This window comes from Mustela nigripes, chromosome 4, assembly GCF_022355385.1.
Source record: "Mustela nigripes isolate SB6536 chromosome 4, MUSNIG.SB6536, whole genome shotgun sequence".
NCBI classification, from domain to species: Eukaryota; Metazoa; Chordata; class Mammalia; order Carnivora; family Mustelidae; genus Mustela; species Mustela nigripes.
In genome coordinates, this window is record NC_081560.1 from 73008896 (window position 1) to 73033592 (window position 24697).

Consider the following 24697-nt stretch of genomic DNA (forward strand, 5'->3'; position numbering starts at 1 on the left):
CACTGGTTTTTATCCAATATAAGCAAAAATTGGCTAACAGTTTAACCAAGGAAGGAGCTCCCTCATGTGGTAAACATCTCATTACTAAAGTGTGTCAAAACCACTTCATCTGTATTCATTAAAGTCCATTTTTATTCTTTTGACTCTCATTTCATTTAGTTTATTAGCAGAATTTTCAGTTTGAGATCTTGAAATTTTGTCTTAATTGACTCATGGAAGGGAAATATATTGTCTGCCTTTCAGTCAGGCTGGGTGGGCTAAGTAGGCTCAGGAGTAGTGTGGATGCGCCGGATGTGAGGAGAACAGAGACCCATTACAGTTAGTGACATTGTCAGACCGATTCACTTGCTCACTGCAAGGGTGGCTAGAATTGTAATATGCAAACTTGATGTGCATCTATCTACCAAAGTTAAATGTCTGAATTAAGTAACACTACGCTTCATCCACCCACATTCCTTCAGCTGTTAAATCGCTGCTAGACAACAACCTGCCCTATTTTAGCTTTTCTCTTCCCGATGGGTAAGATCAACACAGCAGCGGGGGGGAAAGGTCCACAGCTATCACAAATTATTTTGATTGTCATCAGTCCTAATCAGTTTGGAGATACCAAGTTGTACTACATACAAAAAGTTATCTTCAACCAAGTAATATCAATTCCATTTTTACACATTGGTTATGTAATAGTATTGGTTAATGTAATAGTATTTATGTCTCATCATTTTAGGGGAAGTATATCACTGTTACAGAGTAAATACATTTGAACTACTTTAATAAGTTGTGTTTAGCCTTACCTGTATAGTATTTTACTATAATAGCTCAGGACTGTTCTACTTGCAGAGATCAAGGGAAAGGCTGCCAGGAGCTGAGGCCACCAACATACTCATTTAATAATTTATTTACTGATATGTTAGTTTCGATGATGAATGAAATGTGGTTTCTACCTTGTCATTAGGGAGCTTAGCATCTGAGAAAGGAGCTTGTTACTCTACGATATGAGGCATAGATTACTGTTCTTAGCCATGGACACTTCATCTTGATTCTGTATCTGATATACTTGAGGTATATCTGGTGATTTTCATACGGTCATATCATCATTGCACATTCCTATCCATGCCCATTCTTGTCCCAAGAACTACTCTTTGATGGAATCTTTATGCTTCCTGTGAAGCACTTAGGGCTTCCTGTGAAGAGGATGAACAATTTATGCCTTCTATTATCTTCTTGGTGGTGATAATAGAGAAAAGGATTCAGGAGAGGCAAAGCTCCCTGATAAGCTGATGTACATTATCAACTAATGCAGGCCACAAAGAGAATAGGCAGCTGGGCCAGGATGAGAAGCTGCTGGCTAATGGTGTACTGTCAACTCATTCTAATTAGAACATTAGCAACAGTTGGCAGTTTCTCCCTTCACTACAGATTCCACTAACTTCACAGATGGAGACAATGGAAAATTACTGAATGAATGTGAGTTGGGGGAAGAAGAGGAGGATGAAGGAGGAAGTAGGAGAAGGCGGGCCCGATGGAGATAATAGAGCCCTCTCTTATTTATAAGTGGATTTGATGCATGTTTTCCCAACTTTGCATTCGATAGCATCATGTTGGTAGCTTGTAATTGGTCACAGTGGGACTATTATTTACACCATCCAAATGGCAAACACTACAAATGAGGGCCTGTTCCCCTTGAAGAGCTGATTGTTACAGATTTACCAGGACACTGCTGAGTGTGCCTATGGGCCTAGAATCTAGACTCAGATTCCAGTATATTTCCCTATTTACGAAACCAGGTTCTTGTCTCTCCCAGTCTTGGACATGAACTTAACTTTGTGGCTTCCTGGGTGGGATTGACATGGGAATGGAGACAGGCCATGGAAATCTCTTAATGCCATAAAGGGACACTTTGCTCTATATCCAGCATTAAGGCATCTATCTCCTATTTTTTGGCAAAATACCTTCACCACCAAAGGAGGGAAGATATTTCTTCACTCTCCCCTTCCCTTTCCCATTAAAGAAGAAAAGTAGCATTAGAATTTGTTTTGTATATTTTTAAAATTTTTGCTGTTTAGCTCACGACTCACATTTACTTTTTATAACAGAGCCAACTTACTTTACTTTGACCAACAAATTTGTTGCAAATATTTTTGCTGCCCAGTATTTATATATACATATATAAATATCCTGATTCCCTACTCCATCCATATATTTTGGTTGGGGTTGGCCTACTTCTGGCTCTGGGAGTAGGCGGTACTCAGATCTGGCCAAAATCATGGCAAATGGCTCAGGAGTGGGCTTGTGGCCAATCAAGGGTCCCAAGAGGCAGAGGCAGATGCAGAGACTATTGAAAAAGTGGCATGTATTCTTCTCTACTGGGTATCGACTTGGGAGAACTGCTAGGTAAGGAGAAGATCTTACAGAGTTTCAGTCCTAGATCCAACAATGCCTGCAGTCTTAATTACTCCTAGATTTGGTAGCTACAGAGCCTGGAAAAGTTTTTATTGGCTTAAACCAGATGAAGTAGTTCACATGCAACCAAAGGAGTTTAACTGACATAATATATTTTATAATTTCAGTAAAGAGAATTAGTGATCTTTCCAAAGAAATTGATGACAACTCTTCTGGTGCTATATGTAGATATTTTCAATACAAATAAATTATATGTACTTAACTTTTATTTTTTCATAGTATTTTACTAAAATATTTGCTTATGTTTATAAAGATATATTCAACTAAAAACTATAAGCAAACTTTATTTCAAAATCTCCATAGATTATTTTATGTAGGAACACTCTTCTTTAACTCATTCACAGTTTTCACTGCTTTCACCTTTTGCAGGGCTCCTCCTCGAATAGGCAGTTTTTTAAGAGCAATATCTGTATCAGCCAGAGGTCCTCCCAGTAATCGGGCAGGAGTGCTTTCCACTGTTACTACCCGACCAGAAGGCACCTGACAAAGTAAAAGGTATAGGTAAGAGTTCATTTACAAAATTTTTCAATAAGAGAAAAACCCATTCATACTTCCACTGATTTTAGAAAAGATACAAATTTGTAGCTGTTTCCTGGGAATCCTGCAGGGCTGATGGAGTCTAAACCAGTACTGGGTAACAGTGAATTTATCTTGGAGATAAATATGCCTTAACTGTGTGAAATTTGACCAAAAAAAAAAAAAATACAACTAACATCCTATGAAGACTAAATACAGTACCACTAAGAAAAATTATGAAGCAAAACAAACGAACAAAAACAACAAAAAAAACTTACCGTTGTGTTAAGGCCTTTAATATCTGTCCTGTGAAATATTGCATTTGGTGGAGGCTTACTGTATCTAGATGATTCTATAGCTTTTTCCTGAAGTCTTTTTGCTTTCTGAAGATTTTTAAATTAGAAAGAAAGTAATATTAATTGCTACTAAAACATTAACTATCATACTTGCAGTGAAGTATGTGAAGTACATTTAATTGTGCCTGATTGCTACTTGAACCATTTATTGAGTAGCAGTGGAACCTGTACTTACTCACTTAGACTAATAAGATAGTTATTAGTAAGTTGCATCTTCTATACATTGCAGAAGACACCAGTCACTTGAGAAAATTACTGAGAGTTCCAGTTATCAGTCATATGTGACCAAGGAATAAAGCAGGTCTTCTGGAAATCTCATTTTAGCACATAATTTAATAAACTCCTAAATTTACCTCAGGTGATACATATTTTCAAAATATTTTGCATAAATACTAATTCAGAACACTTAACTATTTCAGAGTAATATAAATTGGGATAATTTGTTGCACTTTTGTTCAAACTCAGTAGCTGAGGCACTAGAGCAGGTGAAATTTGAGATAACAAATAATCTGCATGGAATGACTGATTTTCATTAATTACTCCTTAAAAGAAAGAATATTTCATAAGTAGAGTTGGGAAGAATTTTTAGTGAGAAGGGGGAGACACAGTACCTCGAGTGAGCTTTTGTTCTTTACTTTAGTTTTGCTACCTTAATGTGGTTTCAGTATTTTCATAGACTAATTTAACATTTAGCAGTTTCATATCTAGCCAAAGAACTGTAACATTACATAAAAACATATCCAAAGTATTAGTGGAAGAAGTGGGGGAAAGCAATGAGGTTTTGGAAATAAATGGTGCTTCTCAGATATTTTAAGTGAACAATCAACATTATATAATTTTTACATTAGTTTCCAGCTTATTCCTAAAGCAATTTATCATCTTTTCCCAAAGGGATGCTTTTCCCCAGTTCTCATTTAATTGTTAATATCATGTTTCTTTTGGTGGTCATGGAGGGGAAATACCCTTGGGGGATAGGGTAACACAGACAGTGTTCTTCACTCTGCTTCATACAGAAATGATCAATGATATAAAGTGGAAAGTAGGAGCATATTTCTCCCGCTTATTCCTGGCTAACGATCATCTCCTTTATGCAAGACAGGAACACCACCCTTGCTTCCCACTGCTAGAGCAAAAAAAAAAAAATCTCAAAGTAGCATTCTCTGAAACTACGAAAATGCATAGTTATCATCTTACAGCATATGAGGATCTAACAATGTTGGTATTCTATAGACAGGTCAACAGAAAAGGCAAAAGAATGAATATTTATTTCTGAAAAAGTCTGCCTATCAGAATTGGCTATTTGTTGTGGATATCACAATATTTTAAAAATCCTACCTTTAAAGTTTTAGCATTTGATGTTCTGGCCAAGAAATTTTCCCATGATTTATTAGCCAATTCTCTTTGTTTGTGTGTGGCTTGTATCTGAAATGAGAAAGATAATTAAGAGTTCTAGCTTCTATGAAACGATACCAAAGGGCTTTTTAAAGCCCTTATTTTGAAGGAAGACCTAGATTTTGGCAATGTAAATTTTAGGGCTGACTAGGTAAACGATTAGAGTAAAATCCTTCCTTCATTATGTGGTTAACATTTGAACTGCCTTCCATGATATATAATGTAAAACTGTTGTAATGAAAATACGAAAAACTACAAAATAACTCCATGTGCTGAAACATTCACAGGTAAGACAAACATATCCAATGGTAAACTAATTTATTGAAATTATTATTTCCTACCTTAATGGTATATGTGACTTACTTTTGTATATACTTTTTGTTCATTTTGCACATCTTGGTGTGCTTGGCTTTCAATCATCTCACTTTGAAGAGAAGCAACCATCTTTCCAATATTTTCTGATGCTGTTGTAATAGCTTCCAAAATTTTTTTATCTGTATTGACTGGTCTTAACTTTTCTAATTTTATTTCTTCACATATTTCATTCCATATTTCTCCAATCTGTTATAACAAAGTTTAAGGTTAAAAAAAAGTTAATTTAACCACAAATAAATGATATAATTTTGGGTAATCCTTTATTTGTGGTTGTTCCAAAGTTAACACTTACTGAACCACCTTTCCCATCTTCCTACTTGTGAATAAGTGCATTGGGAATTATTTGGGGCACAAGTTACAGTTGAGTTACCATGTTTTACAATGATAAGGTACTCGTGGATGAGGCTCCACTACCTAAATCTAATTCACTACAATTTTCACTGCCCTGTTTTATAGTCGCACTGTTTTCACAGCTGCAAGAAACTGCTGCTATGGTCTTATCCTTTTGAACTACTGATGTCTTCCTCCCAAAAGCCCTGTATTAATAGCTAGGCCAAGGGAGGCCTGGATGGCTCAGTCCATACAGCATATGACTCTTGATCTTGGGGTCATGAGTTCAAGCCCCACATTGGATGGGAGTTTAAAACAGAAAAAAAGAATAGCAATGCTTTTAAAAAATAAATAAATCAAAGCTAGGTCAAGCTGAACTTGTAGGGCCATTAACATGGGGATAACTGGAGCTCCAGAGCCCTGTCCTTTGCCCCTTACCTTCTAGCTCAGACAGTAACTGAATCTCAAGCTCTTAACTCCATGGTTTCATCATACTGACAGGTCCATCTCATATTCTAGGTTGTTTGTGAATTTAATGTGCTTGAATATGCTTATATTTATAGAAAAATTTATATATCCAGGATTGGGATGAAAGTGAGCTTTTTTTTCATTTTAAAATAGAGACCTAATCATTTATAACATTCAAATACATAGTACTAATATTAGTAGAGGAGAAAATACTAAAAAAGACTTTGCTTCAAAATACTACAAAAGTATTTATTTGCCAATAAAAATATAACCAACAGGGTGAGAAACCTCATATCCTTTACCTGATATTTGATCATCATGTAAACTAAAGATAAAATAATTTTAATAAATATTAATAATTTATGTTAATAAGGAATAATTCACTTAACTATAATTCCTAATGCTCTCTAAAGAGAAGAAATTATATTTTAAAAATTCTAGTAAGCTTCTGAATAGCTCTGTCACTAACATCCCTCTTCTTTTATAAACTAATAGTTGGATGAAATCATATCCTATGGAAAATACCAATCAACTATAGGTTTCTTGAACTACTAGTACCAAATGCAAAATGGGAAATAAAGGGGCACCTAGATGGCTCAGTGGGTTAAAGCCTCTGCTTTCGGCTCAGGTCATGATCCCAGGGTCCTGGGATCGAGCCCTATATCGGGCTCTCTGCTCAGCAGGGAGCTTGCTTCCTCCTCTCTCTCTGCCTCTCTGCCTACTTGTGATCTCTGTCTGTCAAGTAAATAAATAAAATCTTTAAAAAAAAATGGGAAATAAAAACTATACAGTACACAGATGATTGCTTACAACTATGAATAAATCTTTTATTTCCCAATTGATTTTTTTGTTATATTAGAGTTTAATAAGATTATTAAGAAGGTACTCACTTTAAAGTCAAGGTATCTGTGTATGATACAAAGAGTGACAAAATCTTCAGCAGATAGGCCAGGTAAATTTTCAAAATCTAAACAAAGTTTATAAAGAAAGAATTACTGTAACAAAGCAAGTGATTCCCAAAAGGCTTGTATCTATTCTATAAAAACTAATGCCAACAATTTTTATTTCATCTTGATTATGAAAGTTAGCTCTGTGAGCTTCTGGCTTGCTGAAGAGTGTTTGACAACTTTTTTCCTTAATGGGAAGCAAGGAAAAAAAAAAAGGCAGCAAGGATTTTAAAAACCGAGGTATTTCGCAATTCAAATGTTTAAGCCTAATCATCTAAACTAACCACCTTTAATCCTGGAACTGCCTGGGGAGCTTTGAAAGATGCTGATGCCTGGGCCCCACACTCAGAGATTCTGATTTTAACTAATAAAGGGTCATCGCTTCTCAGCCTTTTGGCTAAGATCAAGTGTAATTGATAAAGGTGTACCATGGGCATTGGGTAACAATGGAACATGCACTTGTCTGTATAAAAGGATTTTGATCATCATGTTTGAAAATAGACTCCAAAGCAAAATCACTTTGCAAACTGAGTAAAACAGAGGCTCTTGAGAATTTGACAAGTAGCTTCTTACCCAGTTTGCCCAGCACAGCATAAATTTTTGCTCTGATATTCTCCGCAACATCCATAACTGCAAGAGTTGGGCAGTTTGCAGGCAATGGCATGATTTTTTGCTCTTCTTGGAAACTGGTAAATAGAGGTTTCTTTGTATCTAATCAATGCATATCATGAAAACAGAAAGGACAGATAGAAACATTAGTAAATATCTCAATTTGAAATTTTCGTCCAGACATAAGATATATAAACATCTTATAACTGAATAAAATAGTGCACAGTATATGGTTATTCTTTTGAAAGCATTAGCAGTCAGTTATTCCTCATTCTATGGCAAAACTTTTTAATTATACATAAAATACATAAATTTCACAAAATAACTTTTTAAAAAGTGAAACTTTTATGTAAATAACTTTTCTAATTTTGAGATCCAGAAATTGAATAATGTCAGTTTAACAAAAATGTAATCTCCTTCACTTTTGGGTTCTATATATTATGCTATAAATATGAAAACAATTTTATGATGTTACAGATCAAAACTCAGAAATAATAAAAATTGGTTGAAATAGAAATCATCAGAAGTTAAAGGGCAAGTATTTTCATTAAAAAATTAACAATATTAACAGTTTAGATGAAAAGAAATTTGAGGCTTAGAAAATGTACCCCTAGCATTGTAGATTGCTGATAATTAAAATTTATCAACATTTGATTTATTTTTATTTAGAAAACAATTTCTTCTAGGGTGCTTGGGTAGCTCAGTTGGTCAAGCATCTGCCTTTGGCTCAGGTCATGATCCCTGGGTCCTGGGATCCAGCCCTGCATCGGGTTCCCTGCTCAGCAGTAAGTCTGTTTCTCCCTCTCCCTATACTCCTCCACCTGCTTGTGCTCTCTCTCTCTCCCCTGTTCTCTCTCTCAAATAAATAAATAAAATCTTAAAAAAAAAAAGAAAGAAAACAATTTCTTTTATATAAAAAGTAAACTTGCTTCATGAATATGAATCAACAGAAATGTACAAAATGCTATAAAAATTATTTTCAGGCTTTCCATTTACATCCCAAATTTAATTGGTAAATGAAATGTTACTGAATCTATTTGTAAAAGCAAGTACTCAAAGGAACTCTTTAGGACATGATGTTGGGTTTTTTATTTTTGTTTTTGTTTTGTTTTGAGTTGAATGATATAATCAAATATCACTTCCTGAAAATATTCTATAAAAATATGAACCTGCTACTAATTTACTTACTTTTCTTCCATTCATTCAGAATTTTTTTTTTTAAAGATTTTATTTATTTGACAGACAGAGATCACAAGTAGGCAGAGAGGCAGACAGAGAGAGAGAGGGGAAGCAGGCTCTCCACCGAGCAGAGAGCCCTATGCGGGGCTTGATCCCAGGACCCTGAGATCATGACCTGAGCTGAAAGCAGAGGCTTTAACCCACTGAGCCACTCAGGCGCCCCTCATTCAGAATTTGATAGCAAGTTCTACAAACTCTTGTGAAAAGAACTTTAAACAAAGAGGTGGAAGTCCTCATACTTCCCTAAAATTTTTTAAAGATCTCTTTTTAAAAATATGGGTAAACAATGAATAACTCCTAGGATGTAATGAACAGGGTGGTGACTACAGTTAACAAATACTTTATTGTATATTTGAAAATTGCTAAGAAAGTAGATTTTAAAAGTCAGATCACAACAAAAAATTGTAACTATGTGTAGTGATGGATGTTAACTAAATTTATTATGGTAATCACTTTATAATATGTACATATATCAAATCATTATGTTGTACACCTAAAACTAGTGCAAGTTATATGTCAATTATATCTCAATTAAAATATGCATCTAATTGCTACTACTGACAGTTATAAATACACTTACCAATGATCATCCCATGTTTATCACGTTTTACTCCCAGTTCTTTTTCTTCCTTTCTCCACAATTTAATTAAAAGACTAGCAGCTGTCTGGTCCTTCTTCCCTCGCCAAGCATTGACATGAGCCGTGGTTTTGGGATTATCACAAAATTCAACCATTATTCCAAGTATTAGATTACAGAATTTTTTTTGGTTCAACTTTTGCATGGAAATGGAAAAGGAAAAGAGATATAATAAATTTTAAGAATTATTACTTTTGAAATAAAAAACCCCCAAGAAACACTTATATTAACCAGTAACTTTCTTCTAAATTATGGCCTTAAAAAATTCACACTCTACTTAAGTACGACTGGACAATCTCCTGTTGAAAATATGTTTAAGAATTAGAAAAAATAAAAAGACTCAATATAATTCTGAGGTAGTCATAAATATATGTCATGACCAAAAAAGCAATTGCTTTGGTTAGGTCCAGAAAAAGAGATACTGTAAAAGTAAGTGAACATGTTCATTTTAAGTGGAGCAAGGTAAACAGTACCAGACATTGTTCACTCTAATTATAGGATCTTTCCAATTTATATGCTTTATTAAGGTTTGTAAAGACTCATATTAACTATAGTCTTGTTTTGACTAAGAAAATAACTGATGGTAACTGCAAGTGGCAGTCACATATTAAAATAAACCACTTGAGATTTAATTTTGTATTTTGCAAAGTAAGCATTTAAGAAAAATTATCAAGCATATTTCCCTTGTTTTGCTACTAGCTTTCAGCAAACCAAAATTTACGTATAGAAAAGTCCATCCAGAGTAATAGTCTCCACACAGGAATAATTTGTGTCTGAAATAGTTTTTGTTGATTAACTCATAGTATATCGATAACAGAATATAGCACAGGAAACATGTAATCTGTTATTTAAGCAAACATTATCAGTTTCCTCTATTTTAAGATGAAGGATATTATTACCTGCTTTAGAGAGTTATTGTCATGAATTACACAAGACTGCCTGGCATATAGAAAGCTCTAAATAATATTTAACATTATTAGCAATTATTATCATTGCATACTGAATAAATATTTTAGCAGATTGTATTAAACAGAGCCCTCAGTTGGGTTCTTTATTCCTATACCTCACTTTCCGGAGAAGGAGGCAAATTTCAAGGGTTGGAGTTGATAAAAAAAACTTCATTAAAGAATATTTGTAATCTGTAATTAACTTGATTGGTTTAAATCACATTAAGCACAATCTAATATTTATATTCATTAAAAATAGAAAACACTTACATGGCAAAAATATGTGTCAGGAACTATTCCAAATACTATATGTAAGTGTATGTGTGTATATCTATATGTGCATATGTGCACATGCACACATAATAACTCATATAATTCTCCCACAGAGCATGGGATAGATACTATTGTTATCTCTGTTAGATAGATGAAGAAACATGTAACAGAGATGTTATTAAATACGTGTCCAAGTTACACAGCTAACAAGTATTGGAGGCCTCAGTCAGACTGATTGCAGCCTATGATCATAACCACTGCGCTATATGGCTTCTCCTACCAGTCTTCTTCATGCCTTTCCATCAGAGAAACCCTAGTGGTGAAGGAGAGTGAACACAGTGAGAAATGTCTTTGAAGTCTATTATATAACCTTCAATATTCACATAGAATTTCATTATTTAGTATATACATGTCTAATATAACTCCCCATTTCCTAGTCTTCAACTAAAAACAAGATTCTAGGAAGATGTGCCAAATTAATTCTGTGACTTTGAGAATCCCCTGACACATCACCAAGCACCTCTGGGCATGCTTGATCTCTCATTAGAGTAACATGGTGAGCTATAGATCATTTAGTAAAGCCACACATATATATTTCTGTATTATGTCCAATTTTATGTACAATCCAAGGGCTTCTGGTTATGACTCACTCCTGTTTATCAAAATGGGTTATTATTATTTTTATTTATTTTTTATAATGTTTTATATCTAATGAGTTTGCTTTCCTGTATGTAATGCCAGCTAATTTTCTTTAAGAGAGATGAAGGGACACAAATAATTTTGTTATTCTGTTTTTTTTTCTTTTTTAATATTGTATTTATTTATTTGAGAAAGAAGAGAGCACAAGCAGAGGGAGCGGCAGGCAGAGGGAGAAGCAGGCTCCCACTGAGCAGGGAGCCCAATGTGGGGCTCCATCCCAGGACTCTGGGATCATGACCTGAGCCAAAGGCAGATACTTAACCAGCTGAGCCACCCAGGTGCCCCATGGTCTATTATTCTGTTAATAAAATTGTGAATGGTGGCGATCAAGGCAGGGACATAGGTAGAACTCTACGTGGGAATATCTCTTTAAGTTTTATTGAAACCAAATTATACTTTTACTTTCATATCATCTTGACATGAACCTACTTGGAATTGAGGCCAGTAGGGAATTACTTTGAGGATAATTGAGGGTCTTTGCCATTCTTTGGTGTTAGATGGCAACTGTCTTTCCTGGCAAACTTAGTATAGTCATTCCTGCTCATTCTATAAAATGGTCTAAAACACACTTGATTCTTCACATCACCTATAAACTATTCAGTTCTTTAAAAATGCTCATCTTGGGGCGCCTGGGTGGCTCAGTGGGTTAAGTGGCTGCCTTCGGCTCAGGTCATGATCCCAGGGTCCTGGGATGGAGTCCTACATTGGGCTTCTTGCTCAGCAGGGAGCCTCCTTCTCTCTCCCCCTCTCTCTCTGCCTATCTCCACCTCTCTCTCTCCCAGAGAGCTCATGCTCTCTCTTGCTCTCTCTCAAATAAATAAATAAAATCTTCTAAAAAATGCTGATCTTTACTCCTTTGTTTAATGTGGCCCTTAACTTTTAAAACTAAGAGAAGAAGCTAGAAGTTATGCTTATGTGTTTTGATACTGTTTAGCATTTCATAAACTATTTCTTTAAAGGTGGGTGGGAAAAATCCCATAAAACAAATTATCTGTTGTTACATGTTTGGGCATGCTGACCTAAGTAAACAGGTTTCTATACAGGAGGAATTTTCAGAGCCTTTATTATGCCAATGCAAATTATGGATCTCCAAGTGAGATTTTGTTTAAAACAAACATTTAAACATGATTTGGGGGCACATTTAATTACAGAATGGTGTTCTATGGCTCTTAGTTTTGGAAAGAGTTAATAAAAACATATCTATTTATTTGTTTACAATTATTAACAATCATACTTACTGCCAATAAGTCCAAAAGGAGAAAAATGCCTTCCTTTTCAAGAAAGTAATCCTCTAAGGGATAACAACCCAAAATACAGCACCTTAAATAAAAAGGAAGTTATTCACTTAACAAGGATTCTACTGTCTATATACTATTGTCTACTTCCATATTTTTTTGGACTGTTTTAGATGCCTCATATAACAGAAATCATGTATAAAAGATAGTCTTCTGTGACTGACTTATTTCACTTAGCATAGTGTCTTACAGGTTCATCTATGTTATAAACCATAGGATTTTTTCTTTTTTAAGGCTAAGTGCTATTCCATTACATGTATATACCATATTTTTTTCTTTATCCATTCATCTCAGGTCATGATGAACATTTGGGTTGCTTCCATATCTTGCCTATTGTGAATAATACTGCAATGAACATGGGAGTCCAGTTATTTCTTCAAGATTCTGATTCTAATTCTTTTGGATATATAACCAGAAGTGGGATTGTTGGATAATATGGTGGTTCTATTTTTAAATTTTTTGAGGAACTTCTATACTGTTTTCCATAGTGGCTGTACGATTTCCATTTCCCTCAATGTCAAGAGTTCTCTTTTCTCCACATTCCTCACCAAAACATGTCTGGGGGTGGGGTGGTTAATAACCATTCCATCAGGTATAAGATGATAGCTCATTGTGGATTTGGTTTGCCTTTCCTTGATGATTAGTGGTTCCATATGAATCGTAGGATTGTATTTTCTATTTCTGTAAAAAGATATCTTTAGGATTTAATAGGGATTGCATGAAGCTATACATCACTTTGGCTAGTATGACATTTAAACCATATTAATTATTCCAGTCCATGAGCACAGGATGTCCTTCGATTTATTTGTGTCTGCTTTAATTACTTTTGTCAGTGTTTTACAGTTTTCAGTGCATAAGATTTTCACTTCCTTGGTTACATTTCTTCCTAAGTACTTTATTCTTTTTGGTTCTATTGTAGTATTATTGTTTTCTTAATTTTATTTTTGCATAGTTCATTATGGTATGAATAGAAATGTATATGGAAATGCAACTGATTTTTGTATTTGATTTTTGCTACTTTATTGAATTTATTAGTTCTAACAGTTTTTGGTGGAGTCTTTAGGGCTTTCTATGTATAAGATCATGTCATCTGCAAACAGATAATTTTAATACTTCTTTTCTGATTTAGATGCCTTTTATTTCTTTTTTCTTGCTCTGGCTAGGACTTACAGTACTGAGTAGAAATGATGAGAGTAGGCACGTTTGCCTTGTTACAGATCTTTTAGGAAAAGCTCTTAGCTTTTCACCATTGAGTGTGATCTTAGATGTGGACTTTTCATCTAATGACCTTTATTTTGTTAGTTCCTTCTCTACTTAAATTGTTGAAAGTTTTTAAATCCCACTTGGTCATGGTGTATGAGCCTTTTAATTTGTTGTTGAATTTGGTTTGCTAATATTTCCTATAGGATATTTGCTTCCATTTCCCTCAGGACTGGCTTCATAAAGTGAATTGGAAGCATTCCCTTTTCTATATTCTGGAAGAGTTTAAGAAAGATTCGTATTAATTCTTTAAATGTTTGGTAAAATTCACTTGTGAAGCTATTGTGTTCTGGGCTTTTTTGTTGGGACGTTTTTGATTACTAATTCAATATCCTTATTGTTATTGGTCTGTTCAGGCTTTCCAATTTCTTCTTAATTCTATCTTGATTGTATGTTTCTAGGAATTTATCTATTTGTTCTATATTGTCTAATTTGTTGGCATATAGTTGTTCATAATAATCCATTATGATGCTTTTTTTATTTCTGTGGCATCTGTTGTGATGTATTCTATTTCATTTATTTCATTTATCTTAATTTTGAGTCTTCTCCCTTCTTTCTTTTAGTCTAGCTAACGGCTTGTAAACTTTGATGTCTTTTTAAAACAAACCATTTTTTTCTATTCTCTCATTTATTTCTGTTCTAATCTTTAGTATTTCCTTTATTTTGCTAATTTTGGGTTTATATGTTCTTTAATTGCTAATTACCTTAAGTTTAAAGTTAGGTTGTTTACTTGAGTCATTCTTTTTTTATTTTGAGAAGGAGGGGCAGAGAGAGAGCAGACTCCTCACTGAGCATGGAGCCCTACCTGGGGCTTGATATTAGGACCCATGAGATGATGACCTGAGCCAAAACCAAGAGTCTAACACTTAACCAACTGAGCCACCCAGGGATCCCCATTCTTTTTTATGTAGGTATTTATACCTATAGGCTTCCCTCTTAGTTCTGCTGTTGCTGTATCACATAAGTTTTGGTATGTTGCACTATCATTTTAGTCTTGAGAAATTCCTAATTTTTATTTTGCTTTTGTCTTTGACCCAGTGGCAGTTAAAGAGCATGTTAATTCCCCTGCATTTGTAAGTTTTCCTAATTTCTATTTGTTATTGATTTCTAGTTTTTTTCTTATGTGGTTAGAAAAGATATTTGCAATGATTTAAGTCTTAAATTTGTTAAGACTTGTTTGTAACCTTGCATGCAGAACCAGCCCCCCATCCTGTGGTTATCTAGGTGTGCTCTAAAAATGACCTCATTAGGGGTGCTGGGTGGCTCAGTCAGTTAAGTGTCTGACTTTGGCTCAGGTCATGATCTTAGGGTTCTGGGATGGAGCCCCATGTCAGATTCCCCAGGCAGCAGGGAGTGTGCTTGTCCCTCTCCTTCTGTCCTTCCCCCCACTCATGCTCCATCTCTCTCTCGCTAATAAATAAATTAAATCTTTAAAAAATCATCTCATTTGCCTAAATTCAGATGTGGTTAAAAGGAACATGTTATGAATAACAAAAGACATTACCCTTCATAGTTATTATTCTGAAGCTATTACAGGAGATGAGAATAAAAGACCAAATACTGTGACAAAAGATGTTTTAATTGCTCTTATTGATGAGGAAATGACAAAAGTTTTAGGAGCCATGGACTAGGAATGGACCAAATATGTATTTCTTTTTTTTTTTTTATTTTTTAAAGATTTTTAAAAATTTATTTGACATAGAGAGAGAGGTCACAAGTAGGCAGGGAGGCAGGCAGAGAGAGAGGAGGAAGCAGACCCCCCCGCAGAGCAGAGAGGCAGAGGCTTTAACCCACTGAGCCACCCAGGTGCCCCCAAATATGTATTTCTTAATATAAATCACAATAAGACAGCACTTAAAAATAATATGTATTCTAGGGGCACCTGGGTGGCTCAGGCTCATATCATGATCTCAGGGTCCTGGGATCAAGCCTCGAAATCAGGGCTCTCTGCTCAGCAGGGAGCCTGCTTCCCTCTCACTCTCTCTGCCTGCCTCTCTGCCTGCTGTGATCTCTGTCAAAAAAATAAATAAAATCTTTAAAAAAAAGACTATGGATTCTGCTGCTACTGAGTGGAAAATTCCGCGTATGCCTGTTAGGTCCATTTAGATCTGTAGTGTATTAGGTCTATAGTCATTATTTCCCCTTCCAAATATGTTGTACTGTGGCTTTCATGAATCCCACCATATAGGACAAAAGAAATGTGTTGTTAATGATATATGAAACTCAGTAATTCTGCTCAAGACAAAATTTTATAAATTAATGTTATGAAAAGCAGGATGTGTATATGTATATATGTATGATTTATTTTTTGCCCTTTAGGAATGCAAAAAGCTTGAGGAAAGAATATTGCTTTGGAAATACCTAGTCAATTGATTTTCAACTCTTTGAAGAGGAGATGAATAAGGAATTCAGCAGTCTTCAAGTATAAGAATAATGTGTAAGAAGAGTAGATGCTTTTGTTTTTCCAGGCCAGGCCCGAATGGAATGGATTCAAATAATAAAAACAAGGATTTAAGTTTAGATACAAGAATGGTTTTATGAATGGGCTATGGACAAGATTACTTTCCAAAGGACACTGGTAACTGTCATTTCTGGACTATTGGAAAAGGTGTTGGAAGAGTTATCTTTCTGGTGTGGTTTTGAGGGAAGAATGCTTTTTATAAATCAAGCAAATTTTTACTGAAGCTTAAATTATAGTACAGAAACATATTTCAACTGATTTAAATCTATCTAACCCATGAAGAAATTGTAGCACCAAAAATTTTCCCTCCTCTATCATGCATATGAGGATTAATTTTTATTACTATTCAAGCTACAGTGTTAATTTTTTCTAGGCTTTATTTCTTATAAGTTTGTATAGTTTATCAAAATTAGATAGAAATCTTAAATATCATGTTTAAATATAATCAACAAATAGCATAGAAGTAATTTTCTTGTATTGTGGTTCTAGCTTGGGTACAGTAATACTCACCAAATACTGTCCAATGTACTAAGAAGAAGTACATTATAGCCTAATCCAGTCCGTAACTTTGTGGGATCTGTTTTCATTACATGAAGAATTATATCCACTCCTTCAGTCCCAAAAATTTCCTAGGAGATTTATTTAAAATTATTTTTTGGAATCATCTAATCCTTTCCTGTTTCATATTGTCCCCTAAAACTTTTTGTATGAGAAAAATAGAACATTGTTATTTTTATACAAATATTTTTTTCAAATTTGCACTCATAGGAATTTAAGACCAATTATTGTAAAGCTAATAATTTTTAGAAATGGCATCAATCAACATGCCAGCTTAATGTCCCTTTCTATTTTTTTGATTTTTCCCTTTCTTTTTTTAAAAAAATAAACCATAAGCTTACCCTATGGTTTTCTTCTGCTTTATAATAAATGTAGTCCAATATCCTGTCAGATGAATACGAGAGCAAAACTAATTTTAAGAGGCTAAAATTCTATCAGGGAAGACTTTTTAATACTCCCAAGAGAGAAATAAATATATAAATGATAACTAAAACCTTTAGTAATTTATATTACGTTATTGCCAGTTATTACTTGTTATTTACCAATTACCTTTCTCACTGTTTTGTAGTTCAGTTCTGGTACCTAGTAAGCAAGACAATGAGTGTTTTTCCAGAAGAAAGGCATAGGGTGGCAGAGTATAAGAAAAAGCTGGACCAAAGCTCAAAGCTAGGTATGCATTTGCTGTTCTTGTTGCCTCTCCCTAAAATCTCTCTATTGGAAATTTCACAATTTTAATTTTTTTATCTTTCCAATTCTTTTATTAAATTATTTAAGTTATCAAACTTAGAGACTCAGAGTTTGCTATAAATTTAAAAAGATCAAAGGGAAATAAGCTCTTTTTTCTAACTTTTAGTTCTAGTATAAACCTGATTTTTTTTCTTTAAGTTTTTATTTAAATTCCATTTAGTTAACATACAGTATAATATTGGTTTCAGGTATAGAATTTAGTGATTCATCTGTTACATACCACACTCAGTGCTCATCACATACCCATCACCCTGAACCCAATTTAAACTCAAAACAACATTTATAATGTGATAGTCACTTTGGAAGAACTGTTTGCCAGTTTCTTAAAAACATATACCTACTTAATGAACATTAATTGTATTCCCCAGTATTTATCTAGAAGAAATGAAAGCATTATGTCCACAGAAAGACTACTACAAAAATGTTCACTGAAGGTTTATACATATAGTCCCAAATGGATAAAACCTAAGTATTAATCAATAGGGGAATGGAGAAAAAAATTGGGTATATTCAAACAAAGAAAAACTGCTCAGCAACAAAAAGGAATGGGCTGCTGATACCTGTAATAACATGGGTATATTTCAGAAATGTGGTGATGACAGGACCAGATACAAAAGAGTCAATCACATTTATATGAATGTGGTTCCATTCATATAAAGTAAAAGAATAGGCAATACTTATTTTACGGGGATAGAAATCAGAACAGTGGTCACCAGAAGGCAAATAGGGGGGATAGCTACTAAGTGGCATGAAAGAATTTCATAGGAAGTAATAGTTGTCTCTGTTTTAATTGAGATATTGGTTAAATGGGTGTATGCATTCATCAAAACCTACTGAAATATACACTTAAGATATATATATATATATACACAAATATATACTTTATTGCATACAATTATATTCTCCTTATAAAAAGGAATATTAAATTAAATCCTCACAAGATTAAAAAACACCAACATTTATGGACACCAAGAAACAGTTTATAGTGCTAGGTCATTGGAAGATCTGAACAAAACTTTGATTCACAGGCATACATACCTTCCTAGGAATATGATGTTCACAAAGACCAGATAAAATAAGTAATATATCAGATTGAATTTCCAAAACAATGGCTTCTTCTTTGTCATTAGACTTGCTTATTGTATTTTTAAAAACTCCTGGTGTGGAAAAATTGAAAGAATGTAAACTCATCAGACATTGTATTTTTATTTTGATCAAATACTGTTTTGAAATTCCTTCTTTAAAAAAAATAAATCCTTTCTTACAAAATTTCAATTAGAGAACTTATTTTAAAGGGAGCTATTTGAATTGAACAGTTATGTAGAAGCTGTAAACAGAAGATGATAAAAGGATTCTTTGAGCTCTGAATACATATATAGCATTTCTAATACAGAATTAATGGAATATTATTAAAAGATGCCCTAACGACCTGATACTTTGTGCAGCAAACAAAACTGTTTATAGAAATATGCAGAACAACATGAGGCAGAAATGAGTGCTTTGCAAATATATGACTAAAATGCCTGATCACAGCTTGCTCATCTCTTCATGGTTAACAGGGTCAATTTTAGGCAAAGGTGGAAGACCTCTCTAAGTGTATTTTCTCTTCCTGTTATTTCTTTCTGTGTCCTCTCCTTATGTTTACTGGGAGGTGTTTTCAATAACTTTAGGTAGCAGTATTCCCATGTCCTTTGAAATCTCTCCCCTGCTTCTACTAAAAATTTAGAAAGACTAGAAAAGAGCCACTTACACTGATGGGATGACAGTCACAATAAAATTTTGCTGCAAAAAGGAATTTTCTTTTAAGCTTTAAATCAGGAGCAAAAATCATTGCTTCTCTGTTAAAGGGGTCATTGACATTACCAAGAAGGGCTGGACTCATGTTCCAAAGTAAGAGGGCAGGGAAATCACAGTTTATTACCATAGCTGGCCCTGAGAGCATGATTCTTGGACCTGTTAGTATGAATGACAGGTGCAGGATCAGTCCCTGATAGGGCTAGTTGAGCATGCTGAAGGCTCTGTTGAGGAGCATGCCAGGAACAGATGGGCCTATGCTCCTTTATTAGGAACATCTAGGAATCCAACCTGGTTGGCCATAGGGCTGCTTACCTTTCTAGATGATCTCATTCTCCTTCCTACTTGAGTGTAGGCATGTCACATTCTGTGTTGTCTATAACACACGTTATGTTTTTAATTATTTCCTTCATATTTCAGTATCCTTTAGTTCCTGCCTTTACTTTCTCCTTGTTCTATTCTAATGCATCTGACATATTTCTTCCAGATTCCTTTTCCTAAAACAGCACAATACATATAACCTCCCTGATCAAGATCACTAACGGCTCCCCATGTCTAAAGAGGATGCTATTCAAAATTCTAACTTGGCTCTTCACTAGACATATTATATCTCACATTACTTATTTCCATAAAACATTTTTTCCAGTTTCTGTTTTTTATTATTTTAAATTGAAGTATAGTTGATAGATATCTTCATAAAACTTCATAAAACTGACTTCACTTCAGCTAGCTCTGAAAACACTGTTATATATATTTTAATACCATGTCTCTGCTTATACTGTTCCCTTGCTTTAAAGACCATCTCCTCTTTTCACTCTCAAAACTAGCTTTACCCTTACACCAAGCTCAATAAAGGTACTTGTCAAGATTACCTAGCCTTAAAAACGACTGAAACCTTTGGGTTTCTGTGGTATTCTCTTACTCACTAGGGGACTTACTGATGGTGTAGGGTAACATATGCTATCTTTCTAGGGTATACTTTTTTTTTTCCCATTCTCATTAAGGGCAAGGTCCACAGTGTCCTGTTCTATACACATTTGTGACACCAGTGCCTGCACAAAGGGTATTATAAACATTTGCAATAACAATTCAATTACTATTTGATGAGCAAACTATTTGTTAAGTCCTCTGTTAGACTGAGTAAGTGAAGGAAGGCCACTGCCTCTAAGAACTCACATGATGAAGATCAGCTTCTTTCAAGTTAAAGGGAAAAAATCCTAAGGAAAGAACCCTTCTGTATTTGTTTTCCCCTTTCTCTACCTCACACCTCCTACCCAGGTAAGATTCAGACTCTTATCTGGACATAGGAAATATAGTATTTTCTAGACTCCATACAGTTAGGTTGTAACCTTAACACTGAGTTCTGTACAATGGAACATGCATGGAAGTGATAAAATCTACTTCAGGGGCAACACTGTTGGGACCCCACTCACTCTTGAGAGTTTTTTCTGTATCTTCACTTAATAAACTTCCATTGCTTTACTCACAATCACACATACACAAAATCTACTTTCAGGTTTGGTCATCCTCAGTAAACTCAACAAAAAAATGTTTTCACTTAACACCCTTTTCAGTATCCTTATTTTAAAGGACACTGCTATTAAATGGCACCACTATTCTCCACTAGTGATGGAAGAGTAGGCACTTTAGCTCAACAGATTGAAGAGTTTTGGTGGAGGTGTTTATAATTAATTGACATCCAGCAAATTATCTCATACTCATGAGGCAAACAGTGAATTTGAGTATGACCAAAATAGATCTTTTTTTTTTTTTTAAGATTTTATTTATTTATTTGAGAGAGAAAAAGCATGAGAGGGGAGAGGTCAGAGGGAGAAGCAGACTCTCTGCTGAACAGGGAGCCCACTGTGGGACTTAATCCTGGGCCTCCAGGATCATGACCCGAGTCGAAGGCAGCTGCTTAACCAACTAAGCCACCCAGGCGCCCCCAAAAGAGATCTTTTCAAGGTCAGGAAAAGTTAGGGCCAGAGGATTATTAATTTTTTAATTAACAAAGGTAACAATAGTTTGTTTTCAGTTCTGAACTTTATTCCAAGCTCACACGTATGTATTTTGGGGATAAGATGATTCATTATAGTGAATTCTAAGTTGAAAATCAAGGATATCCTGCTATATTATAACAGAAAAGAATCTCCTAGGTACATTTCTATATATACCAGCATACTAGTGTTCTGGTATGTCAGATGCACTGGAAAATGTAATGTTATCCTCTTTTATTTTTATTTTTTTTTAAAGATTTTATTTATTTATTTGAAAGACAGAGATCATAAGTAGGCAGAGAGGCAGGCAGAGAGAGAGAGAGAGGGAAGCAGGCTTCCTGCAGAGCAGGGAGCCCGATGCGGGGCTCGATCCCAGGACCCTGAGATCATGACCCGAGCTGAAGGCAGCAGCCCAAACCACTGAGCCACCCAGGCGCCCCAATGTTATCCTCTTTTAAATGACTTCAAAATCCTAGCCAAAATGTGGCCATCTTATTACTAGAAAAATGAAGGTAACAGTAGCCCATTAAAAAAAAAGATAATCCTAAATGAAATAGTATCTGGAATAAACAGATGTTTACAGAATGAGTGACCATGATGTTTCAGTAAAGACAAATTGGCTTATAGCAACAATATGAAACAAAACCAAGAGAATATTCAGGAGTTTCTTGGCTAGAATGATAAAATAAATTTGTAAAAAGCATTTTAAGCAAAACCTCTAATTTATAAGTATTCTACTAAATGTGTTTTACCTATCAGTTGCTGAATTGTTCCCTTTTCACAAAGATCATTGTTTATAGTCTCATCCTCAGTGTAGACCATGGCTCTCAAGAGTCTTAAACTGTAACGCATCTGGGCAAACTTATTGGCACGGCCACCTGTTCCATGAAAACTATTGCCATGGCTAAAGAAGGAATCTGTGGAGAAATAGAATTTAATACTTTACATCAAGAAATTTAAAGCAAAAACATTTCAAATAAAACAGAACATATCAGTTACCTTATATATCTAACTCTTAAGTTTAAGCAGATGTTAAATTTTGCCATACTCTTTAGTTTTTTTTTAGAGGAATAAATATTATCCTTTCCCCCTTCTCCTCCTATTCCCAGAACAGAAACATGCTTTAAAATTTTTCTCAAATGTGTCATCTTGTATCTTTTGTAACTTGCTACTATTACTCAAAATTATGTTTTTTTGAAGTATTTACATAGTCACAAGCAGATCTGAATCATTTAATTGTTTTCAGCATTCATTTTATTTGTTTTAGGTGGGATGGGAAGAGAGAGAGGGAGACTCTTAAGCCAGCTTCATGCCCAGCCTGAAGCCTGATGCCGGGCTCAATCTCACAGCCCTGAGATTATGACCTGAGTGAAATCAAGAGTCCGATGCTTAACCAACTGAGCCACGCAGGTGCCCCTGAGCAATTATTTTATGAATAAATCACAGTTTATCCATTCACTAGAACAAACTGCTACAATGAACATTCTGGTACAATGAACTTTCTTATTCCCACTGAGAAAGGTTTCGCCATGTGACACCAAAATCATATAGGGTATACCCACACTTAATTTTACCAATGTTCCTAAATTGCTTCTCAAAGTGGTTATATGAACACAACGTACAAGACTAATAGATTTTCCCAATCTGTTAAATGGGAAATGACAGTTAATTATTATCTTAATTTGTGTTTCTCTGATTACCAATAACGTTGAACATCTTTTAATGTTATTTTTAAATTTGAAATTTTGTCTGTGACTTGGCAGTCTCTATTCTTTATCTACTTCTTTGCCGAGTTATTTTCTTTTTTTAGTTCTTTATGAGCCTGGATTCTAATCCTTTATTAGTCACAGGGGTCAGAAATGTATTCTCCCATTTTGTAGATCATTATTTTATTCAGATTCAGTCATACAGCATTTCTAAATTTTACATTATTAAATGCACTAATTTTCCATATAGTTTAAATTCTTCTGGTTTATCAAAGTCTTTTCCTACCCTGTTATCATAAAGATATTTTCCCATGTTTTCTTCTAAGATTTTATAGTTTAACTTTTTATATTTAGGGATTTAATTCATTTTGCACTTGATTTTTTTTAACAAGGTGAAAGAAGCCAATTTTTATTTTTATTTTTATTGAAGGTTTGTTAATGCCAACCTCCCATATATTCTTTTTCATTGGTCTGTTCCTTATCTAGTACCATACAGTTTAAATTATTATTGCTTTATGGTAAGTCTTGATAAACAGCAAGGCAAGTTCTCCTTTCTTCTTTACAATAATATGCCTTCTTTAAAAGGTTCTTCATGTTTAAAACTAAAAAAAAAAAAAAAATACTCTTCTGAGTATTGTGTATGGGTTAAAAATGCAAGTTCTAGAGCTAGACTACATGTACTAAATCCTTGATCTGACACTTCCTGTGTGACCAAGAACATGTTATTTAACTTTTCTGATTGAGTTCTACCCGTGTGACCACCTGGGATGGTAACAGTACCTCCAACCTCTGGATCTGTTGTGAGGACTAAATGAGTTAATACTTGTGAGGTGTGTAAGGCCTACCATGCAGTAAGTACTCAATAACTGTTAGCTATAAGGCTTCCCCATGTTAGGCAGCATTTCCTCTTTTGCTTTATAGTCTTTTGTAAACATAAATGATATAAAGGATAGAGAATAATTATTTAATGCATAGCAATTTAACAAGAATAAATTTAGTAATTCTGCATATTAGAAACTAGAGAATTAAAAAAATCAGCTATAATATTTTCCATCCTCACAGATATATGATTTTCTTGATCTACTGAAAATGTATCATATAAAATTATTTCCACAGCAAAATAACTACCAGAAAAGAATGCAGTATCTCTCTTATAAGCATTTTTTAAAAGAAAGTATTTATTTCCTTTCTAAGAATGACGAGAGCTATAATAAAATATTTGTACAAATTGGTAGTCTAATAATTTGGTATACTACATGTGGAATCATTACTTCTGGTTGGGAATTTTAAGCTCTGTGAAGGTAGGGATTTTATTTATTTTGAATATAAATGTATCCTTAGCAGTTAAAACAATATTAGTACCTAGTAGGTACTCAACAAATATTTGTTGAATGAATGATTAAAATATTTCCAGGGGGCGCCTGGGTGGCTCAGTGGGTTAAGCCACTGCCTTTGGCTCAGGTCATGATCTCAAGGTCCTGGGATCGAGTCCCACGTCGGGCTCTCTGCTCAGCAGGGAGCCTGCTTCTTCCTCTCTCTCTCTCTCTCTCTGCCTGCCTCTCTCTGCCTACTTGTGATCTCTCTGTCAAATAAATAAATAAAATCTTAAAAAAAAAAAATTTCCAGGACTG

At 34.4% G+C, this 24697-nt stretch overlaps 1 protein-coding gene across 8 annotated transcripts in view; it reads right to left on the minus strand.

Moving 5' to 3' along the window:
• Positions 1–2724: 2724 nt before the first annotated feature.
• Positions 2725–24697, minus strand: part of CFAP69 (cilia and flagella associated protein 69) — a 52100-nt gene continuing 30127 nt past the window's right edge. For 7 of the 8 annotated variants that reach the window (XM_059396890.1, XM_059396888.1, XM_059396893.1 and 4 more), the window contains 11 exons: positions 22113–22277; positions 18608–18726; positions 16775–16893; positions 12487–12568; positions 9273–9465; positions 7418–7555; positions 6788–6864; positions 5088–5285; positions 4668–4754; positions 3255–3359; positions 2725–2940 (listed from right to left, as the gene is read on the minus strand). In XM_059396890.1, coding sequence (XP_059252873.1) covers positions 2770–2940; positions 3255–3359; positions 4668–4754; positions 5088–5285; positions 6788–6864; positions 7418–7555; positions 9273–9465; positions 12487–12568; positions 16775–16893; positions 18608–18726; positions 22113–22277 — 1454 coding nt within the window. In that variant the 3' untranslated portion in view covers positions 2725–2769. The remainder of the gene's footprint in view (positions 2941–3254; positions 3360–4667; positions 4755–5087; positions 5286–6787; positions 6865–7417; positions 7556–9272; positions 9466–12486; positions 12569–16774; positions 16894–18607; positions 18727–22112; positions 22278–24697) is intronic. The other variant, XM_059396891.1, reaches the window with a different exon arrangement.